This window comes from Corythoichthys intestinalis, chromosome 11, assembly GCF_030265065.1.
Source record: "Corythoichthys intestinalis isolate RoL2023-P3 chromosome 11, ASM3026506v1, whole genome shotgun sequence".
In the NCBI taxonomy this organism is placed as follows: domain Eukaryota; kingdom Metazoa; phylum Chordata; class Actinopteri; order Syngnathiformes; family Syngnathidae; genus Corythoichthys; species Corythoichthys intestinalis.
Genome location: NC_080405.1, coordinates 23,347,557 through 23,372,539, shown reverse-complemented (window position 1 = coordinate 23,372,539; position 24,983 = coordinate 23,347,557). Strand labels below are relative to the sequence as shown.

At 37.6% G+C, this 24,983-nt stretch overlaps 2 protein-coding genes across 7 annotated transcripts in view; one reads left to right on the top strand and one right to left on the bottom strand.

Annotated features, from left to right (window-relative positions):
• The window catches only part of LOC130924410 (protein INSYN2B), a 40,543-nt gene extending 16,048 nt beyond the window's left edge, over positions 1–24,495 (top strand). Inside the window, exons 2-4 of the mRNA XM_057850962.1 lie at positions 7,227–8,957; positions 13,515–13,589; positions 21,897–24,495. Coding sequence (XP_057706945.1) covers positions 7,510–8,957; positions 13,515–13,589; positions 21,897–22,080 — 1,707 coding nt within the window. The 5' untranslated portion in view covers positions 7,227–7,509 and the 3' untranslated portion in view covers positions 22,081–24,495. The remainder of the gene's footprint in view (positions 1–7,226; positions 8,958–13,514; positions 13,590–21,896) is intronic.
• Positions 1–24,983, bottom strand: part of LOC130924409 (dedicator of cytokinesis protein 2-like) — a 315,198-nt gene that overhangs the window by 84,568 nt on the left and 205,647 nt on the right. The gene's annotated exons all lie outside the window — the stretch shown is intronic.

The window sequence follows — 24,983 nt, the reverse complement described above, 5'->3', positions numbered from 1 at the left end:
AAAAATATTCAGAAATGACCTAGTTATCACACTTCAAAGGACAAGCCATTTTTTGGACAAAATCACAAGAGTTTAGTGTAAATGAGAAAACCGCAAATGTGTAAAAACTGGGCATGCATAAAAAAAGCGGTTGTTATGACTTAACGACTTATTCAAGCCTCTAACTATGTCATATGGAATATTCAAATTAGACTTTTGTTTTTTATATATATACAGCATAGTTAGTTTTGCTATTCGGATAATGCTGCTATTATTGTCCATAGGGGGCATTGAAAAATTAAAAAAAAAATAAAAAACTTTATATGTGTCGATATGTCTGATGCCACTGAACATTTTGAGTGCAAAGTGAAAAAATATTCAGAAATGACTTAGATATCACACTCCAAACGAAAAGCCATTTTTTGGACAAAATCACAAGAATTTAGTCAAAATAAAATAACGCCCAAGGGTTAAATAGAAAATATATAACATACAGTACTTATCAGTTTTTTAAAACAAGCAAATTGGGCCAGATATTACTGGCAAAGGGCTGCGGGCTGTTAGTTACCTGCCTCACATGTTATAATATGACTGGTGGATCATGGTCCAGTGGCATAATTTTAATGTCTTGTTTCTGATCCAAACTTTATATAACAAACAATACAGGCCAAAAGTTAGGACACACCTCACTCAATGCAACACAAATGAAGGTCCCAACCCCATTGATATAGCAATAAATTCCACTAATTAACTCTGAAAAGGCATACCTGTGAAGTCAAAAACCATTTGAGGGGAGTCCCTCGTGAAACTCATCAAAAAAATGGCAAGAGCGTCCAAAAAATAATAAGAGCAAACGGCTAATAAGAGTAAAGGGTGGCTACTTTGAAGATACTAGAATATAATTGTTTTTAGTTATTTCAACATTTTTTTAACGTAATTCCACACATGTTCACTCATAGTTGTATTACCATCAGTGAGCATTTACAATGTAAATAGTCATGAAAACAGAGAACGCACGAATGAGAAGGTGTATCCAAACGTTTGGCCTGTACTGTATAATGTATATATGTATTGACCCCCCCCCCCCCCCAATTTCTTTTGTCTTTTGATTGCTAAAGAATGAATGATATATTCAGAACCCTAGAAGATATCACCAGAATAGATTGTCCAGAGGGTTGGTTGCATTGCTCGGTATGCGGCTGGCTTAGGGGTTTAAGAGAAGCTCATCCTAGCACATTTGTTGCCTGCCAAAATGTCCATACAATTTAAAAGACACACAAGAAGATAAACACCACAAACACACAGGCGCACGGAAAAACATATGCTCACACAGACCTCAGGCCTGCCTGCACAGTAGACAATTGGTGAGCAGCGCAAACATGCCAACTGGCAAATTGAATTCACAGCATGCAGAAACAGATTTTTAGCAAATCGAAAATGGCGCTGTTCAAAACTTAGCGTTTAAAGGTTACATGTCCATGTGTGTGCCTTAACAGATGCTCAAGCACACTTGCAGTGCATATTGATTACTCGATAGAAGCAAGTGTACTTCTATACATCTTATTTTATTTGCATTTTTTTGTTAGGTTGTTTTTATTTTTTTAGACATGCAAAAGCTTCCTCGCGTCTCTTTCGTCTTCAAACGATTCTATCTGCCACTTTTGAAGATCTCAACTTGGGAAAATTGGCCTTTCTATCTCTTCCCCAGACATGCGTACATTACTCTTTTCTAATGCACAATCTTTCTTCATCTGTTCTCTCGCCTCTTATGCTCCTCACCAGTTATTTGCGCCTCCCTGCGCTGCTGTTACTCTTGCGCTTCTCATTTGTCGCCTCCTCATCATCCCCCCCGGGCCAACAGCATTACCTCTCCTTCTCATTTTTCACCGTCAGGGGTCCGATGTGGGTGAAATACAGAGTGGTGACAGAGATGGGAAAGGATAAGAGCATGTGAACATCAATTGAATCGCAATATGACAAAGATATAGAAAAGTTGATGGTGAGCAAGGGAAAAAACACATGGCTATCAAAGACTAAGTCAGTAGTAAAAGGTTGCGCTTGAACACACAAAAAAATTTTCACTAGCTCTGAGGAGTGTTAAGAGAATAGATACTGCAATGCCAGCTTTTTATGCCCACACTTGTATCCAGCATATCCTTAGCAGGAACAAGCATAACACAACTAAACTGTTGAGAGCTTTTCAGCTTCTAACAGTCAAGACACTGTAAAAAATATTACAAAAAAAGGTGTAGGAACACATCACACCAGTACAAACACAGTACTAGGCGTTTATGATGAGCTGAACACTCTGTCATTCCTTTAGTGCAACAGGCAAACAACATCCTTGTACAGATAGAGACAATGTGGCGCTCTCAGCATGATTTGAAATGCACTTTTAAAATATTGTTTTAATCTTTTTACAAGACAATACGTATTTACACAAAAGTGTTGAATTTGTCTCTGTATCCGATGGAAAAGGAAACTGGTGGTTCGTAAACCACAAGCTCTAATTGCGCAAAAAAAAAAAACAAAAACAAAAAACTGTTAGATGTGCTTTGAATAACTCTTGATTCTGATTCAGGGACAAAAAAGGTTATTTTCTTCGTTGTTTAAAAAGAAAGTACTTTTTTCCGGAGATGCAAATAAAATTTATTGGACCCAAAGACACCACCCATCGATGCTGTGGCATAGAGATCAATGCACTCCTTACTGCCCTGCAATGCGTAAACTAGCATTGCTGGGTTTTTATCTGATAGTGTTAATGAGTTTCAAATGGATTGGTATGTTATGTTTGAAGAAAACCCATCTTTTAAAATCCTCTGACAAAACAGTAGGGGACTACCACATTCCACCTGTTTGACTTTCTTAAAGCTCTAGTGTAGTAGTAGTAGTTCTCTTGGCAGATTTGCCCAAGTCCCAAATGGTATAGCCACAGTTAGTCATGTACGAGCCTCCCTGATTTGAGTCTGCACCTTTTGTCTTCCACTCTCGAGGAAGGTAGGGATTTTCTTTGCTTTGTCTTTGAGGGATCTGATAACCCTTAACTTGTGTGCCGGTGGGTGAAGGGAATAAAGGAGCAGATACTGGTCTGTGTGGGTACTTTTTTTTGGTGGCCTTCAGTTTTAAGGTTCCTATCCTTCCCTTGCCCATCTCGCAGTAATATTCAGTTGCACACATTCACTGTACTTAAACAGCTGGTGACAATGTATCTGGTGTGGCTGCTATGTAGAGAAAACAAACTGTGGGAAATTAGATGATGATAGAAATTGCCTGCAATTGACTGCCAAAATCCCAAAGCAAACACTACTGCACACATTCTTCTTAAATATGCAGAACATCTGCTGTCAACACTATCACAATCTCATACACAAACATTGTCTGGCTCACTCATCTCACTGCAGGAAAATTATCAAATGAAATGTATTTTCTTCTTTTCCTAATGTTTTCTATGGTTTGTGTCACGTTTTTGATGTGTGATGCAATAATAACAATGCATACGCACAGTTTTGCAAATTGTTGACCAACAACTTTTGGCACAGTTGAGAACCATGGTTAGTATTGTTAGTCGTGACCTTTCTTAAACAGTCTAAGTTATTCATTAAGACAGTCAATCACAATATTTTCAAGTATTAGGACTAGGGCTGTCAAAATTATCGCGATAACAGGCGGTAATTAATTTTTTAAATTAATCACGTTAAAATATTTGACGCAATTAACGCGCATGCCCCGCTCACATTAAAATGACAGCAGTGTAATGTCTGCTTGTTACTTGTTTTTTTTGTTGTTTGGTGCCCTCTGCTGGCGCTTGGGTCCAAATGATTTTATGGATTTGGGGAGTGAGCATGGTGTAATGACATCAACAATGACGAGCTACTAGTTTATTTTTTGATTGAAAATTTTACAAATTTTAATAAAACGGAAACATTAGGAGGGGTTTTAATATAAAATTTCTATAACTTGTACTAACATTTATCTTTTAAGAACTACAAGTTTTTCTATCTATGGATCGCTTTAAGAGAATGTTAATCATGTTAATGCCATCTTGTTGATTTAATGTTATGATAAACAAATACAGTACTTATATACCATATGGTGAATGTATATATCCATTTTGTGTCTTATCTTTTCATTCCAACAATAATTTACAGAAAAATATGGCATATTTTATTGATGGTTTGAATTGCGATTAATTACGATTAATTATTTTTTAAGCTGTAATTAACTCGATTAAAAATTTTAATCGTTTGACAGCCCTAATTAGGACACCTAGCGGCTATGGCACTGAAGTTGTTTATGTGATGCTTACTCACACCAAAATGCAAATATATACGGTGAAGAAAATAAGTATTTGGACACCCTGCTATTTTGCAAGTTCTCCCACTTAGAAATCATGGATGGATCTGAAATTTTAATCGTAGATGTATGTCTACTGTGAGAGAGATACTCTAAAAAGAAAAATCCAGAAATCACAATGCATGATTTTTTAAACAATGTATTTGTTTGATACAGCTGCAAATTAGTATTTGAACACCTGAGAAAATGAATGCTAATATTTGGTAGAGTAGCCTTTGTTTGCAATCACTGAGGTCAAACATTTAGGTGAATTATGAACAAAAAGTTCTATGTTTCTCTAATCTGACCACAAAACCTGCTCCCATGACTCCTCTGCATCTTCCAAATGGTCATAGGTAAACTTAACACGGGCCTTGACATGTGCTGGTTTAAGCAGGGGAACCTTGCATGCCATGCATGGTTTTAAACCATGACGTCTTGGTGTATTACCAACAATAACCTTGGAAACTGTGGTCCCAGCTCTCTTCAGGTCAATGACCAACTCCTGTCGTGTAGTCGTTCTGGGCTGATTCCTCACCTTTCTTAGGATCATGAGACCCCATGAGGTGATATCCTACATGGGGCTCCACGCCGATTGAGATTGACCGTCATATTTAGCTTCTTCCAGTTTCTAATGATTTCTCCAACAGTGGACCGTTTTTCACCAAGCTTCTTGGCAATTGCTCCATAGCCCTTTCCAGCCTTATGAGGAGTACAATTGTGTCTATTGTGTCTTTGGAACGCTCTTTTGTCTTGGCCGTGTTACAAGTTCGAGTCTTATTGATTGCACGGGGTGGACAGGTGTCTTTATGCAGTTATCGACCTCAAACAGATGAGTCTGATTCAGGATAATACCTAGAGTGGAGGTGGAGCTTTAATAAACGGACTAACAAGTCTTTCAGGGTCAGAATTCTAGCTGACGGACATGAAGATAGTTATTTGCGGCTGTATCACACAAATAAATTGTTAAAAAAATCATGCATTGTGACTTCTGGATTTTTCTTTTTAGATTATCGCTCTCATAGTGGACATGCACATAAGATGAAAATCTCAGACTTCTCCGTGATTTCTAATTGGGAGAACCTGCAAAATAACAGGGTGTTCAAATATGTATTTTCTTCACTGTATATGGTTTTTGATTTTTTTACAGGCCTATAAATGAGATAAATCCTTTTTTTTTTAGTTCAACTGAGATTTTTTCATAGTACAGCTCAAAAAAATATTTTTGATAATATGTAATAAGCGTATGTATGCAGATGTGTAATTTCATCAACATGTTCATGGGAGCAAAGTGCTCTTGTAGTTAACAATTGACGGCCAATCAGTCCAAGGTACACTCCACCTCTCTCCGAAAATGAACTGGAATAGGCTTCAGGTCACCTGCGCCCTCCGCCAAGACTAATGTATGAATGGGTGAATAACTACAGTGCCAATAAAAAGAGTGCATTATTAACTCATACACTCCCAGCCATTTTCACCGGAGCAAGGCCCTTCGCTCCCGGCTGTTTTACTGGATTTTGACCGATTTTGCATGGCCCACCGAAAATTCTTTTCTATTGCTATATAAACATGGAACCCACCAAAAGAAAGATTAGACTCTGTTCTTTCAGCACAAAAAAATTCATATCTTTTTCCATTCTTTAGAAATCAGCATTAGAAAATAGCTTACTTTGAGCAATTTTCCAATTTCTGATGAAAAAACAGAGAAATTGAGCTTTTTGTATAAGCATACATTTCAAACATAACTTTTACTTTAACACAGCTATTTTTTGCTTTTATGACATCCCAAACATCTGAATAACGTTTTCGTTCTACAAAATAACGTAAACAACAAGACAAATAGAGATTTTGATCGCAAAGTAACAATTTATTTACACATAACTAAACTATTGAACTGTTGAACTATTTGCGCACATAACAATGGGGAAGGCTCTCGGCTGGTCCCGGTTGAATGAGGTGGCTCCCAGTAATCTGATGACTCCGAATCAAGATCAGTCTCACTTTTTTCATCATTTTCATCGTTGGTTTCAACCTCGGGCTCAGGAGTAATGCAACGTGAGCTCCAAAGAACGCGTGTGGAAACTGACGTTGTTGTGGACGTCACCGTCTGTCTCATCAAGATAGATTTTTTTGAATCCTTCTTTGACGATGGTTTTGTTTTCTTTTCAAAACACTCCTCCAGTGTCGTTTGCCTTTATTTTTCCGATCGGTCTCCATATTTTTCTCAAATTCTCACGCGTCTTCACAAGATCCCTCCAACTTCAGTTCCCTATTTTTCTTCACTTCCTTTCTTGGCCCGAGATGAGTTCTTACAAAATGTGCTACTGCCCTCCAATGGCCAGTTTTATTGCTTTAAAATGAGTTTTGAGCATTGTGCATTGCAGTTTAGGTGCAACAGAACCTAGAGATGTATCTTGTCAAAAAAGACGTAAAAGACGTTTTTGGGACACTGAAACAATTAAAAATATAACTTATTTATACATTTTGGGGGGCAAATGAGTTCATTTTTAAATGCAACTCCTGTTGGAAGAGTAACTATTTAGTTGTAATCCATATACATGACTGAACCAAAGAAATGTAACAAATATTTAAAATTGGAAACCTATTGAAAAATTGGTCCTTATATTAAAATACAGGTATCATCTGTGCCCCTTGTAGTTTACACAACGCAATTAGTCTTAAAATACCCAAATATAATGTCTTTTTTAGTTCCTGCACAAGATAAAGATCTGTTGCTACCACCCACTTGCTGATCTAATAAGAGCTTGATAGAGTTGTATTGATCCAGCACAGAGGTGACGCTTGAGGCTTACAAATGGTGCTAATGTCTGCATCTCCAAGTCAGTCTGGACGATTATTCTCCCACTCTACTGCTTTTGCTCTCAGTCACTGTCTTTCTCTTTCTCTTTCCACAGATGTAAAGAGTCTTTGCCAGCTCATCCTCTGCGGGTCATTGGCCAGAAACTGTGAGAAACCTTAATAATGGGAAGTTCCTAAACTACTGAGGGGATCATTGATAAAAGGACATTGAGTGTTTAGGTGCACAGTGGCTATTGATTGCCGAGCTGTCACATTCCAGCACACCGACTTTTCTGACCCACTTCCAATTGGATATAATCCGTCTGAGAACGACAAATGTCTCTGCTTGCTCACTCCCCATTCAGCTCCTCAGGGGGCTGAGGCAACCTTCCGTGGAGCATGGGCAGGAGGGTGGCCGATCCAACCAATCCAGTGCCTGCACTGGGGGTTCCTCTGGCAGTGGGACGATGGGGCCCCCTGTGCAGTGTTGGAGTGCAGACATCTCCTGGACTGCGGACGCTCTCTTCCATCAAACGACACGTCAACCAAGCGACCAACCTGCAGCCGGCCCTCACCATGACAACAAGCGCAATTGAGACAGCAGAAGCTATCAAGACTGATGGCAATGGTCTACCGGTGTCTAAGGAGATGTCACAGAATGAAATCAACAACCAGACACATGATGACATGGGATCACAAGGATCAGGCAGTGGCGTTTACTGCCAGATAAAGATGATACGGACGAACCCAACAGACTCAAAAGGGAAAAGGATATCAAAGTACACCAATGGCAGCGTGGTGGGGTCTGACATGTTGGGAGGTGTTTGCACTGAGGTCCCAGAAGTCAAGGAGCAGAGCCAAGAGAAAAGAAGGGTGCAATCTCTTCGTGGGGAGCGACAACGTTCTTTCTTAAAGACAGGGGGTGTTTGCACAACTGTTCACGCCACCCCACCGCGACCCTGTCGGATGGCAATGAACTCCTCGCCACAGCTGTGTGGAACATGTGGGAGAAGACGATCGCAGTTTACTCAGTGCACAGGTGCATGCCGCAGGAGGCCTGCACCACAAATATCATCCAGCCAGACTTTACCTCACCCTGCATGGAAGCAAGGTGTAGTCCCGAATCACTCAAGAAAGGAGTCACCTTTGGACACTAAAAACCAAGACGCATCAGTGAAAAGCAGTAAAATCCCACAGTTGTCACACACAATCCCCAAAACACACAGTTCAATTGGTAGCAATACAGCACTCACTCAGAATAAAACAAAGAATCAACAAACAAGGCCACATTCTGCAGAGTTTACTCACTGCAAGGACACAGCCACACAAACAGCTGACACACAAACTAGCAGGACTCTCCCACTAACAAACTCGCCTCGAACAACAGAGACAACAGAAACACTTTTAACAGACAACCACAAGCATGACAAAACCCAGTGTACAAATTCAAACTCCAAACCTTATGTAAAATGTAGCACCCCTCCAGCACTTCCTGCAAAAAACTCACCAAAATCTGAAGTCTCCAAACCACCCAGCCTTGTAGATACAAACAAAATCACACAACAGACAATAAACAGCACCAAACCAAACTCATCCCAAGAGGCAAAACTGAAAAACTACACAAAACAGAAGAGCAAATCTTTAGATGACCACACTCAGTCTTGTGAGACTCACAGAACAGTGCAATGTAATGGGGCTCCAGCGGGTCTACTGACTGGAAGTGCACCTCGTGGTCTGGAGAGCAAGTTGCAATGTGTGGAGGAGAACCTTGTGTCGAATCAAGAGAAGATCAAGGTGCTGCTAAATGTCATCCTAGACCTGGAGAAGAGCAAGGCTCTCAGCGAAGGGTGAGGCGAAGTGGTGGTCATTACTTCTACATTTTTTGACAGTAAAATGCAGTTCAAGATCTGCTTGAAAAAATCTTTTTATAGTATGTTATCAAAAAGTCACTTCTTCTCAAATCAAGCCCCATCGATTCCTTGGTGTTTTTTCCACGTAAAAAAAAAAATGCATCTGTTACCTCGTAATATAAACCCTGTACCCTGCAGCTAAGCAAATATTCTTAGGCACTAGTTGAGCAAAAGATGGTACACTCTGTGGCCACTGGATATATAGTACTGCACTGAATATTAAATGCCATGTCTGTGGAAATTCAATGTAAAGGGTGTAAGTATGTGTAATCCTATCTAAAGTCCTGAGGGCATTGAGTCAATTTTTTTGTGAATTCTATGCTCTTATATCACATCTACCTCATAAGGTGAGTAGTCACCATGGTAACACCATTCCTTCCAAACGAGGAGCTATTGACCCGAAGTGGGGGGAGTAGTTCCCCCAATCCCTCTCTAGTTACGTATTTCATTCCTGAATCTCTTATACATCCCAATTGGCCTCTGCCCTCACTTAATTTACCAGATGCTGTCGATACTTTTCTCCTCTTAGAACCTGCCCCAAGTTATGTACCACTTATACCTTTAGATGAAATGCAGTACTACAGTATAGCACTTTCCCTTTGCTTCTATTTCTCTGCAACCCTAATCACATTTCTTACTACCAGTGTCTCTTCTCACTTTCTGCCATCTGCTTCCACCCTGACAACCTATCTAACATTCGAGTACATTGTTATGTGCTATAATTCATCTCCTATGGCGTCCTACTATTTACCTCTTCACCTTCTACCTAGCACCTTCACTCTTTCACACCTACCTTATTCTCTCCTGCATTTTAAACACAGTTTTGTCACAACTACAGCAAGTCTTTTATTCAAGTTAATTTCAAGCAATCCCTAATGAATGCTGACATTATATATAATTTGCTGTGGCGTTACATGGATTGACACTCGGAAGAATTATGCCAATATTATGAATGTCTGTCTTGTAGAATTGTTTGTGAAATATTCATGTCTCGAAAAAATTCATTGTGTAATGAAGCAACTGAAGCTAAATGGAATGAACCGTGACACGTCAGACAAACATTTGCACCCTGGATGCACAACATGAGATTGTTTATGGAAAGTATAGGTACAGGTATAGGTCTCCTGCACCCTTAGTGTATAGTAAGAAAAGGGGGTTTGTAATATTATACCTCTTCAAACCCAATTTTTCTAAAGAATCAATTTCAAGCTCTTGCATTGGATTTAATTTGATGATGACGGCCGATAACAATATCCCAACTGCATGCAGGTTATTAATCTTCCCTGAATGAGAAACTGAATTGCTTCATTAGCACATTGTTTTAACACGTGTAACCATTGCTAGGTTTCCCCATGTAGCGTGCCCACCTAAAATCTTTTCAGAACACAGGGGCACCCTCATCCTCTCAGGGTAGACAGATGTCCCACGCAGAGGGCTAATCCCTATCAGATTACATTTGTGAAATGCAATTAAAATGTTTAAGGCTCCTAAACTGAGTGCACAGGCACTCCCGCACTGCGTGTGAATAGATGAGTGTTATGGACATTTATATTGCATGTTAAGTAGTTGAAAAACTACGGATGGAAAAAGACTATCTGAACTTGGCATAAAAAAAGTGCAAGGTCAAACATGATTGTAGCTCACAGGAGAAGTCTGTGATAAAGCAAAGAGGGTTCTGCCGCAGTGCTTGGCTAAAATAAACCATCAAGTCTTGCTTTGTTAACAGAAAATACAATAGGACTCACGTGGTATACCTTAATTAATTAAAATGGCTGTTTTATTGACAGGACTCTTGTTGTCTTAAGCAATTTTAGGTGAAAAGGAAAACAACGTGTTCTTTCATTGTGTGCCAGCCGCACATCCAATAATCCTGCACATACTTGTGTTCTGTAAAATCTAATAACCACCATTAGGTCTACAGAGAAATCAGCCTTCACAAAGAGCAAAGAAAAGTAAGCAGAACTTCGGCCTTCGTCACAGATGAACAATTAACGAAGGAAAACTGTCTGTGATAGAGACTTCTGTTTAGTACATTTCTTCTAACAAAAGTGAAAAATAAGATGTCTTAACTTAACTAGCAGTCTACTTCCTTTTTTCTGGAAGATAACAGTAATGTACAATTTGTCAAACTTTGTACTTTAGATACAGTATATTAAACTAATTTCAGACCAAGCGTAAAAGTACAATATTTATCTTTAAAAAAAAAAAATAAAATAACATAAATAAAATATAATTTTATATACAGTATATATATATATATATATATATATATATATATATATATATATATATATATATATATATATATATATATATATATATATATTAGGGCTGTCAAAATTATCGCGTTAACTGGCATTAATTCATGTTTTTAATTAATCACGTTAAAATATTTGACGCAATTAACGCAGATGCCCCGCTAAGACAGATTTAAATGACAGTACAGTGAAACGCTCACTTGTTGTGTTTTATGGAGTTTTGCCGCCCTCTGCTGGCGCTTGGGTGTGACTGATTTTATAGGCTTCAGCACCCATGAGCATTGTGTAAGTAATTATTGACATCAACAATGGCGGGCTACTAGGTTTTTTTTTGATTGAAAATTTTACAAATTTTATTAAAACGAAAACATTAAGAGGGGTTTTAATATAAAATTTCTATAACTTGGACTAATATTTTTCTTTTAAGAACTACAAGTCTTTCAATCCATGGATCGCTTTAACAGAATGTTAATAATGTTAATGCCATCTTGTTGATTTATTGTTATAATAAACAAATACAGTCCTTATGTACCGTATGTTGAATGTATATATCCATCTTGTGTCTTATCTTTCCATTCCAACAATAATTTTCAGAAATATATGGCATATTTTATAGATGGTTTGAATTGCGATGAATTGTGATTAATTACGATTAATTAATTTTTAAGCTGTAATTAACTCGATTAAAATTTTTAATCGTTTGACAGTCCTAATATATATACATATATATACAGTGGGGAGAACAAGTATTTGATACACTGCCAATGGGTTTTCCCACTGGCAGTGTATCAAATACTTGTTCTCCCCACTGTATATGGCGGAAAACACAGACAAGACTGAAAAAGCAGTTTCTGCTCTTGCACTCCTCTTTAAAAAAATCTGCTGTATTTTAAGCCAAAGCAACCGTTGTTTGATAGAACAATATGTCTATTTGCTTCCATAGCAGATTCATGGCGCATGAAGCCCCTGAACTATTTTTGTCTGTTTTACCCGGAAAACCCCCGTTTACAGACGTTGCGCAACCGCTTATTATTCAAAATGTCTGTTATTTTTAGATTAGAATCATTCATTGATGTGTAATATTCATTTAAAAAAAAAAAAGACTTAAAAAAATTATTCACTCGCATATTTTAAACTTTTAAACAAATGATGTCACAACAAAATGGCGTCTGTAAAAAAGTCACGGATATCTACCTCATAACTATCGCATATTTTTTTTTTTTTTTTTGTTACCGTCACATTTTTTTCTGATATGTTTGATGATAAATATTTGAGCCAAAGAAAATTTGAAAAAAGTCTTTTAAAGGGGTAAATATATGAAAAAGAAAATCTCGACCACTGCTTGATGTCTGCGATTCTGCATCGCGACCCTTGTTATATTGCCCTGTTTCACCCGTAAAATCCCCCAAAAATCCAGCTGTGGGCATTCACAACTGTGTCTTGACTCTCAGTGGTACATGCTACATGGAACTTCAAGTCACCTGAGTGATTTCTGCCATATACATTTATATTCACACACACACACACACACACACACACACACATATATATATATATATATATATATATATATACATATACATATATATGACTCTTGTGTATATCTTCCAATACAGTTTCTCTAATTGGATGAATCGTCCACATTTTTTTTTTAAAGATGAACATCAAGTGTATTGTCTTCTCTATTTTTAAAATATAAACATACAAACAAAAAGCTACTGTTCAAAATCTTCCCTTCCTAAAAAACATTGTATCGGTAAACCTCACATGCTATTTTGGTCTCGACAACACAGACACAGCTGTGTGACGCATGAGTAGGTGGAAAGAGCAAAAAAGGTTGTGACATCAATAGTTAGAGGACAACTAAATGAAAGGGGGGGGGGGGCCTTTCAACTTTTCCTGTAATTACTGTACACACAATTCTGTCATATTGAGTGTCTTTTATGTTCATAAAAACTGTCATGAAATAGCCAAATTTATTTGACAATAGTGGCATGTGTAGTTTACTCAAATGAAAGACAATAAACCTGACCTTTTGTATATGCACAGGAAAAGCGAATTCAGAATTAAATTGATTTAACCAACACCTGAGCATAAACCAAAAACAAGTTCATTATACAGTGTATCTAATAATGTATGTATCTTTTTTTGGGACGTGGGGGTGAAGTTCACTAGACTATCAGAGTTTATTCAGATATTGTGTGATATATTAAGCACTTGTTTGTTGCTTCTGCAGTCGCAGCTCGTACAGAACGGGTCAGGACATTAACAACTGTTCCACCTGCCAAAAGACAGCCTGCATCATCTACAGGTAACTTCCGAAGCTAATTAACTGGGTATATACCGTTATTTCTGTACTATAGAGCACACCTGTCTTTAAGACGCACAGCCAAAATTTTTCAAAATTAAAAAAAAAAAACTTGCTATTTCTGTTTATACTTGTATATGCAAGTTCCAAAAACTCATTTCAGGGAGATGTATTGTTTATCGGCGCAAATAGGGGTCCACTTTACTTTGATCTCTACGCTTGCAGCAGACAAAGTCGTCTTAAAAATTTCCAAGGAATGTTATTTTGATTACTTTACTTTTTACTAGTCTGTGTGATTAATCCTAGGTCTAATGGCTATCAACACTAGTATAGCAACTTTGTTGTAGCACATTGTTGCCATCCATAGTTTCAAATCTGTCAAAACACGCATGGCAAGCCTTAACGCACATTGCCCATCTCCAGGCCACCTATCTCCCTTCAATGCACGATCACATTCACTGTGTATGGGAACCCAACACGTGGCAAGAGTAAAACTTGGCCAGTGAGACCAGTTTATGCACTTGAACAGGAGGACATGAGAAGTCAAGTCTGTTTTCATAAATTTCAGAATTCTTGCTGGTTGTTAGAAACTATCAATGTACTATCAAGGTCATCATGATGCGCAGGGCCGCAGAGTAAAATTTAATGAAAATAATTTTTTTTTTTTTTTTTTTTAAACAAGGAAACGAATTTGCCAAAAAAACAAAAATACTGCATAGGTAGTCCAAAGGTTATGAATAAGTTCCTTTCCTACGCTGGCGACCACTATATCGCAGATTACTTGAATAAGTCATTTAATTACTGATTACACCTCAAAAAAGTAATCTAGTTACGTTATCATCAAACAAACTAAGTTACTTTAAAAGTGATTTATCAGTTACTTTTTACCAATGTTTCTCCCTTTGCTGCCTCAACATAAGAATGACAAAAGAAAAATGTCATTACATGTAATTGACTTACCAAAAGTTGAATTTAACCAGGTACAACCTATCGCTGGAACCCTCCACAATGAAGGAAAAATACGATCATTCATAGATGCAAACACATCAACATTCCCTCGCACATCTCAACAAATGGCTGCACTTGGCCCGAATGCGCTGACACACGTCAGTCCCAAAACACTTAACGAGTGTGACTTGAGACCAAAACAGGAAGACCTATGAGTGGTTACCATGGAAACTAACACATAGCGGGAACTTTTCTGACATTTTCTATTCAAAATTCTCTTCGTAAATGACTACAGTATTCTTCATTCTACACAAATTATGAGGCAATAACAAATTAGTAACGCACAGACACTACGGAAACTAACTTTAATCAGATTACTGGTTTGTAAAAATGAACGCGTTAGATTACTCGTTACTAAAAGAATCAGATTAAAGTAAGGCATTACTTAGTAGTTACTTAGTAACGCGTTAGTGACAACACTGCTGGCAACAACACGAATTTCCGCGTAAAATGGAATTAACCCTTTACGTACCCCTAAATACCTTCTAAATCTCAAAATAACGATCCAAAAACATGTATTATATGTCATTGTACTGTCCTCGCCAAGATGTAGGAGCTAAATCTAGACAGCGAGCTAAACTGTAATCTTTCATCTCTCGCTAAAACTTGGCTGCTCGACTTCTTCGTGGGATCAAATGCGCTCCTCCTCGTGTGTGTGCGTGCACACTTTTTCATGTGCGCAAATACGTTCGTGTGTACATGCGCCATTACTCAAGTGCGGAAGTACTTCCTGGTCTACCCTTCCTGTGCCAAAATAAAAGCCTGCATCACAAAAGTCAACATTAAAATCAAATACACATTTCGCCAAAGGGCAGAACAGTCATATTAATAAAGTAAAAAATAACATACTGTGAGGTACAATAAGGTACCGTTTAAGCAAATTAAAAAAAAAGTTGAAATCTGTCGCAAAATTAAAATCACGCAAGTCGGGTACGTCGTAACCCAGGGACCATCTGTATTTGTTTTTATGTTCAGGGTTCCTTTACTTTTCCCCGACTTTGCTTTCCTTGTTTTGAAACATCACACAATACTTTGTTATATTTTTCATTACTCTTCAGTCGCTTCTTTTGCTGAGTTTGCCCTTTATGCGCTCTCTGATACTGTGTACAGAAGTTGTTGAATTCATCACAGTTTTGATATATGAAATACATTAAGTCATCTGTCATCGTTCAAAATCAATATGGGATTGAAGTGATGTGCTCCCTTGGAAAGTTATTTACACAAAGCTTTGTTCTGTGAATGCAAGCACATTACACCATCTGATCAGTCAAGCTCGTCTTTGTAACACCAGTCTAATACCTTGATAAGTCAACGCATTCCAGATCTAAGGGTTGTGTTCTCACACAGCCTGAGACAACATATACCTGTTTAATCCTCCCATCATTATGCAAATCAGCAGTTTCTCATCCCGTAAAAGCAGTCAAATTAGCATTTCATGTCATGTGTTGTAGCCTGGATCCACGTGCCCATTGCCAAAAGCCCTTATCATTTCTACTACACTGACTGCACACATTTAGCTGCGATGGAATACAAATGCAAATACTCAAATCACAGCTAGACGGCTGCTAATTAACCAAACAAAACAGAAGGAATTAGCTTTGTTTGCTTTGTTTGTTGCGGATTTCCTATCCATCAATTTCATTTGTTCAAGCAGTCCATGATGACCTGAAAAGATATGCAGAATCATGCACTCCTAAGAGCTGGGTTTTGCTTGTCGCATGCCAATCACTCAAAGAAAAAGTCAGGCACACTCAGCTCATGTTATTGTAATTGTACAATAATGTATTTATCCATCCCTTAGAGGAAATTCATGTAAGCGGTAGACGAGGAGGGCTTTTGGGAGTGAAACATCAAGCCTTATAATTATATAAAAAAAGATTTTGATTATGTGCTGGCTGCCTGAAGATATTTTGCTTTTGCCGTTCTTAATTAAAGTAAATGATAGCAGACAAAAGGGTGAACTTTTCACAGTCCCTGGGTTTTCCTTCATAAGCTGTAACAGCTCAGATGGACAGAGGAATACAAATTTGATACATAATTCATACTAAAAGAAATATTCAAGATTAATAAGGTTTTGTGATATGCTGTGACATGAGGAATTATTCCCTGAAACTTTAAAATGTGAAAAAAGTAGTAAAAAAAAAAACATTTAAACCAAGCGTCTTGGATCTAAAAGAGTAGCAAGTTGCTGTTATAGATTATATGTAATAACCTTAATAACCGAAGGAAAAACAACAAGTGAAAAATGATGAGGAACATGATACCTTGGCCTTGTTGTGCCAGAGCGTTAAACATTAACAATGTTATTAAAATGACCAAGGAAAATCTACAGTGGCTTGGTGGATATAGAGATTGAAAGTCATGCAAAAAATGTGTGTGCGCGCGTGTGTAAATGTGCTCACGTATTCGTTCTTCTTTTGTTCTTGTTCTTTAACTATATAAAACAATTTCGGTAGCATTTTCCAAGCCTGGAAAGTGCTATCTAAATAAAGGTCTGATCAATTGATGTATTTTAATATCATCGCTTTTGGACAGAGATAATCACTACTTTTCAAGAAATGTTATTATTATTATTATTATTTTTTTTTTTTTTTTTTTTGCTTCGACGCTCACGTTGCCAAGAACAGCTTCTCACTTACACCATGAATGAGTTGCCACAGCACACTTCAGACTGTGTACTAAGCTTAACGATGATTAACACATTTGTGCCTATGATCGTAGAGCTTCCGAGGCCAGATCAAAGCTACAAACCTGTCAATTATCGTTAACTTTATGTACCCAACGCCAGCTGCACTGGTCACCCATTTCCGATCCTCTGAAAAATGGCGCAATCGGCTCGATTTCTGATCATGTGATCGGATCAGGACATCTATAATGAAATCAATGTGGTCATAGTGAGTCTACCAAAGTCTTTCCAAACACAGCCATTCAAATCTGGTGAAAATTCTTCTAGTTTTAACATCGCAATATATTTCGCAAAGCCCCCCCAAAAATCGCAATGTCAGTTTTTTCACAATATTGTTGAGCCCTAATAAGAAGCATTTTCATTTTAGATTCAGATAGCAGTACAGTGTGACAATGTGTATAGACCTGTGTTCTACTTTTGCATACAACATGCGTGTATATACAGTAAAGTAAGTAGACCAAGTCTGGTCTGGTCCATTTTCCTTACATCACTTATTTATGAGAGACATCTTCACCCATTAGACATTTGAACCTACAAGCCTCCTTCCTTCCCTCCGACCCTACCACCCTCTTTCCAGTCGTAATCTGTTATTCTGGGAGCAGAGACCTCTCCCAGCGTCTGTGGCCCTGACTCAGCCTCTTATCCAATTCCTCAAACTGCTCTTTTGGGGCGCTTTCTTTCCTTGTTCACTATGAGCTGACCTCAGATTCATGAAAGCAAAGATAGTTTTTAAAATCCCATACTTTTGAAAGCTTTCTTACTCTCTTTTCTCGCCAACGGATAAAGTCTCTGTGCAATTCCCCATCAACCTCTGAAATATAATCATTTTGGAAGTCAGGGGACCAAATCAGCCCAATAATCAATCAGGGGTTCCTGTAGACCCCTTAGTCGCATCTCTCTCACTCCTTCCAACCTGTCTGGAAACAGTTCCACTTAGTTCCAACAAAGCAAGGCCCATAAAACCAAAATGGATGTCAACAATAATTATACCCACAAAGACTGTGCAAAGACCAGAATCAAAAACTGTCACAGTCCAGCATGTTACAGAATGTCTTCCCAGGAGAGCGAAATCTGCATGGAAAGGAGGCCAACTTAGATCTAAGATCTTAAGTCCAAACCCGACCCGGTCAGTGTCAATTATTATGTTCGGTTCGGGCCGGGCCTATCTCTCGCTTTTTTCTTAAATATACATATACAGTATATATATATATATATATATATATATATATATATATATGTATATATATATATATATATATATATATACATATATATATAAAAATCTCAATTTTCTGGGGGAAGAACATCTGGGGGAAGAACATTTTTGAACAGGAGGGTATTTAAAAAAAAAAAAAAAAAAAAAAATCTTTTAAAAAGCAAAACCCTAACTGGAGTCGAGAGCACGCGAGAGCAGAATTAAAGACGCCACGATTTTAACAAGATATTATCGCGTACTTACATTGTTTCGATCCCAAAACTCCATGTAGCATGTATCACTGAGTTTCAAGACACAGCTGTGAATGGCCACAGCCCGATTTTTTTTTTTTTTCTTTTTTTTTTTTGGAGTTTATGGGTGAAACATGGTGATATAACAAAGGTTGCGATGCAGAAATCGCAGACAACAAGGAGTGGTTGAGATGTTCTTTTTCCTATAGTTACCCTTTAAACGTTATTTTTCTTTGATTGGATCAATTATGTATCATCTAACATATTGGGGGAAAATGTGACAGTAACAAAAAAAAAATACAAGTAAGCGAGGTAGATGAGGTAGATATCAGTGAGTTTTTGACAGACGCCAAATTTTTAATTGTGATGTAATTTGTTTAAAAGTTTAAAATATGCGAGTGAGTAATTTTTTAAAGTCGTTTTTTTTTTGTTTTTTTTTAACAAAATATTAGACATTAATGAATGATTCTAAGCTAAAAGTGACAGACATTTTGAATTATAAATATAATTACTTACCTTCTTTTTATGGCTAGGTTTAAACAAAAGTGGTTGCGCGACGTCTGTAAACGGGGGTTTTCGGGGTAAAACGGACAAATCAAAAATAGTTCGGGGGCTTAATGCGCCATGAATCTGCTATGGCAGCATATAGACATATTGCTCTATGAAACACAAGAGTTGTTTTGGCTTAAAATACTGTTTTTTTTTTTGTTTTTTTTTTTTTTTTTAAGAGGAGTGCAAGAGCAGAATTAAAGACGCCACGATTTTAACGAGATATTATCGCGTACTTACATTGTTTCGATCCCAAAATTCCATGTAGCATGTATCACCGAGTGTCAAGACACAGCTATGAATGGCCACAGCCAGATTTTTTAATTTTTTAATTTAAGGGTGAAACATAGTGATATAACAAAGGTTGCGATGCAGAAATCACAGACAACAAGGAGTGGTTGAGATCTTCTTTTTCATATAGTTACCCTTTTAAATGTTATTTTTCAATTTTTCTTTGATTGGATGAATTATCTATCATCTAACATATCGGGGAAAATGTGACAGTAACAAAAAAAAAAAAAAAAAAACAATTAAGTGAGATAGATGAGGTAGATATCCGTGAGTTTTTGACAGACGCCAAATTTTTAATTGTGATGTAATTTGTTTAAAAGTTTAAAATATGCGAGTGAGTCGTTTTTTTTTTTTTTTTTTTAACTAAATATTAGCCATTAATGATTCTAAGCTAAAAGTGACACACATTTTGAATTATAAATATAATTACTTACCTTCTTTTTATGGCTAGGTTAAAACAAAAGCGGTTGCGCGACGTCTGTAAACGGGGGTTTTCAGGGTAAAACAGACATATTAAAAATAGTTCGGGGGCTTAATGCGCCATGAATCTGCTATGGCAGCATATAGACATATTGCTCTATCAAACACAAGTTGTTTTGGCTTAAAATACTGCAGTTTTTTTTGTTTTTTTTTTTAAAGAGGAGTGCGAGAGCAGAAACTGCTTTTTCAGTCTTGTCTGTGTTTTCCGCCATATACATATATATATATATGTATCTATTATTTAAAATAAAACGATGTTTGAAGGTTAAACTAAGGAATACTTGTTATGAAATAATTTGGACAAAACAGAGAAGGCGCTGTATGGTAATTGCAAACAGGAGCCGCAGAACCAGAGCATGCCCTGCGCATTTGAATGCTGTGGCCCCGCCCTGTTTTTAATCTTCCCCTCCGCATCCATTACATATTTTTGACCTGGTATTTCGATATGGAGCAGCAAGAAGTTGAAAACTAAAGACGGGGGAATTGGAAAAGACAAACACGCAGCGGTAAGAGTGGGGTGTGGAAAGGCTTCAAATTGATTGTTGAAGATGCAGAAACCTGTGTCGGCTTTACAAGAGCAGAAAGACTGGCACCTCAACACTGAGCAGGCATTTAAAAAATTGTACTGGCAAAAATGATGATCGTCAAATATCTGTTTTAAGACAGTCTTTAATTTGTTATCATTATGCACAGGTATCGTCACAAATGTGATCGCACAAAACGCAACCAGTCCCTTTTCCCAGGCAGTGCTCTGTCCAGGTCTGACTGATACATCCCCTCCCATTCCTCCTCCTCCTGAGTCCTCGCAAATAAAACATAACATTTTGTGCTTGTGTCAGGCTTGGGCCTGCAAATCAAGTTCATTGATCGGGCTCGGGCCGGGTCGGGCTTAAATAGATTAAATAGATTCTTTTTTTAGGCCCAATATTACCTCTAGGCCAACTACAAGTTCCATAGATATTATTCTATTACTTTACAAAAGAGACAATAGGCTCCTGCGACCCTGACAAGGATTTGTGGTTTTGAGAATGGATGGCTGGATAGTGAGAATATACCTATCAATTTTTTTATCATTTCAATTTTTTCATATAAGACGTTTTGGACAATTTCCAGGAGAAGGGGGTAGGAACCTGTAGTTTTGGATTTGATTTTATAACACCAGTCCAGAAACATTTATGAGAAACCTAGAACACAAAAAGTAATGTAAGCTTCCAACCCAGAATGACTGTGAGAAAGACACTCACACACACACCCACACACACTGACTAAAACTACACGGTAAGTGAAGGAGTGAGGAGCTACCAAAATATGACCTGCAGCAGAGGACACTTCAGAGAGATGCTAAGGTGTGTGTTGGGGAGGAGGGTGGAAAGGCATGAGCAGCAGCTACGGGTGAGGATGAGAAGGAAAAGAAAGTCAAGAGGATTTTACTTTGAACACATCACACAGACTATCTATGCTTCCCATATTCTTTCCTTTTTTTATTTCTCCTCTCTGATCATTTTATTTCCATTGCTGCAAATCTCAACAGCATATGAGCAATAAGACTACAGACTTGACAAATGAAAACAGAAGATACATGTATTAATACAGTTTAATTCTTGATTTTCATTCTATAGGGTGTTAAGAGTTTGTCAGAAGATTTTCTCTCTAAATCAATATATTTCCTCCATCCCTCTTTTGTCTGCAATAAGTTGTGTAATGGTCATTACAACTGTCAAAAAAAAGAGTTTTGTAATAACATTTAGAAAAAATATAATAAAATAACTGCAACTTCATTTGCGACATTACTCCTGCGTCTCAATTGCTGTGTGTCCACTTTCACCATATCTCCCCCTCTGTCTCTCTAGTGTGGAGCATGACTTTCGCCAGCAGGAGGGACGCTTTCAGGGAGTGATGGAGTCCCTGGAGGGAGAGTACGACGTGCCTGCACCCCCTCTGACCAAAGCCGCAGTGGCCACATCCCAGACCGGCCGGCCCAGTGCCAAGTCCCGTGTCAAGAAACTCAGAAAGAAATGTTTCTGGTGGCTCTGATAGTAGCACAGTGGCCTCTGATGGATATATGCGAGAGGACTCCAGAATGCTCACAGTGAAGGAATTTTACTGTGGCTTTGGAAAGTAACTGGGATTAGGACCTGGATATGAAGTCCAAAGAAGCTGCTTAACTTGTAATGTACTGTTTACCAGACCTATTAATTCATTTTCAAATTTTGGTCAAAATGGGGAGCTCGTATTTCCATTACACCGCCTTTAGCGAACAGATGGGGCACGAACACTCATGAAAGTAATTTGGCAATGTTTATATCCTGTAAGATACATCAAAACGATTTATGGCTGAAAGAATGCATGTGTATGGATGGAAATGAATCACAATGTGGAGGATTTGGCTTGATTAAGAGGGGGGGAAATCAAGAACCAAAAGAGAGGAAAAATCACAGGCATTGAACAGCCTACTGTTGGTAAAGCATTTCTAAAGTTGAATGTAGCAATAAGTGAAGCATAAGACAGGACGTGTGGAGGATTTCAAGTAGAGGAACTCAATAGAGCAATAAAGGGACAGCCCGTTGGGTAGAGAGAGCAAAGTGTTTGAAATGTAGACTGAGAATACATTAGGAGACAACATGATGAAGCTGCTGATCACAGACTGACAGGCTGTCTCCCATTATTAACATTTGTGTCACCGCTGACCCACTGACTGATTGATTCTATAGAGCTTTGCCATTCAAAGTGGAAGCCTCGAGCTTCAACTTTTTACAAGTGTTCCCACTTACATTATGTTCATTCTGGACTCAAAGCACCTGCACAAACAAGTAAGTGAATCTCTTGCAGAATATTTGTGGACCAGCTATATGTTCTATGTTAATAACTGGCTTGTATTGATTGTTCTCAAATGTGCCAGGTTTGGACTAATGTAAGGTCAAAGTAGCAATACTGGGAAATCAGGAAAAAAAAGATAATAACACCTGGAGGGACATAAAGGAATTTATTGAACAATAGCTTTATTTTCAAAATCAGTATTTTGGAGTGGTGGGGAACTGCATCAGACTGCAACCTGTACCAAGTATACCTTTGACGTAGCTAAATGACAAAACCAAAGTCCTGCATTAGAAATACTGCAATATCGTATGTCGTTCCATCCCACTGCAAACTACAACCACAATAAAAAATAAATCTAACAGTCGTAATTAAAATAGAAAAGTACTTTTGTCATGTCAACAGAAATTTAGCCTGGATCTTATTAGATACATGGTAATATTGTTGGTACCATTCAGAGTGTACCGTACTATCCAGCCAGGATATACAATATAAATCTGAAACATAGCCTTAAGGCTACTGGCTGGGTATTCACAATACAATCAAGATACTCCCACAACAGGCAAAAATAAAAAAAATCCCACATCTCATCAAAATGTTAAAAGTCTGTCAGGTTAATGTGGAGGATTTTATTCAAGTGAGTTGACAATTATAAGATATATTTATAGATACAGATTTTTTTTCATTAGAAGTGAACCAAATGAGTGATTATTATACAATGTGGGTCACTGTAGCAGTGTCACAAACCAAGACAAATTGGTTCCAAGATATACAAACCTCTCACCTCATAAGCACCTCATTCAGCTAATAGCTGACAAGTAGCCTATATTGCTTCCCTGGTTGATACTGCCCATAGAAGTGAAGCGGTTTATTCGAAATGCTTTTTTTTTTTTTTCCAAGCTGTCCCATTACGGTATCCATGCTTATCCTGATATTCCTCCCTTGTGTACAATAAAATTGTGTATTTTCCACAAGGCGCGCTATTGCTGACTCAACATGAAGTCGACCATATAAATGGCAAGTATGCTGTTGTTTCATAACACTGCACACAAAGCATCAATAAAGTTGATAAAGTTATCTGATCCTCCTGTTTGCATAGGTGTGAAATTTAGCAAAACTTGAAACAGGAAACATGCATAATAGAATGAGATCAAATACAAAAACCTAAACAAAAATACAATTACAATTGCGCTTTAAGATTAAAGTTAGCCAGCTTACATTTTCCAAGCCAATGTTTGACTGCATTTCACTTTGGCTTGTGAGTAAAATTGAGATCTATGGTGGCAGTGAACTTAAAACACTTCAGAACAAAAGGTAATGGGGCACACTGATTAAATCTTCAAGTTATTTAACACTCCCAGTTGAAGTTTCCTCTCAAACTAAACATCAGGCAAGAAGATTGAACAATATGTATTAAAACAACTACTTACTTTGTTCTTTTACAGGAAACAAACGCTATGCATGCAAAGGAAGAGCATCTAGTGTATGTGGTATTGTTATGATATAATTCTTTATGGAAGGATCATTTGAACACGGAGAGTGGCGCAAAACATGTACAAACACAATATAACAATACTAACAGGAATGTATTCTTATCCTTTCAATTTTTTTTTTTTAAATATAAAAATAAAACAATATTTATTACATATATTATGGTAGTTAATGAACTGTAAACTGGTAGTTAATACTGTATTTTTTTTTTAATATTTACATTATACAGTGCTATTTTCTTTAAAAAAAAAAAAAAAAAAAATGACTGCGAAGCTTAAACAGAGTAATAGCATTTCCATGAATTTCATTTGGGAGAAATGATTTGCAAGACTTACCAATGTGGCCATGGAACGAATTAAACCCACATCAAAGGCACCACTAAAATAAGTGTTAATTGAGTTTGTCATTAATGTATTGTTTATTATACAAAAGGTTATAATTTGCAGGGTTCTCACACTGTTTCATTTAAAACAGGGGTCCCCAACGACCGGGCCGCGGACCGGTACCGGTCCGTGGCGCATTTGGTACCGGGCCGCGCAGAAATAATAATTTATTAACGACTACATTCTGGCCATTTGACTTTGGCCTGTGCCGCTTAACACACCAATATCCCTGTCTACTCTAGATATACA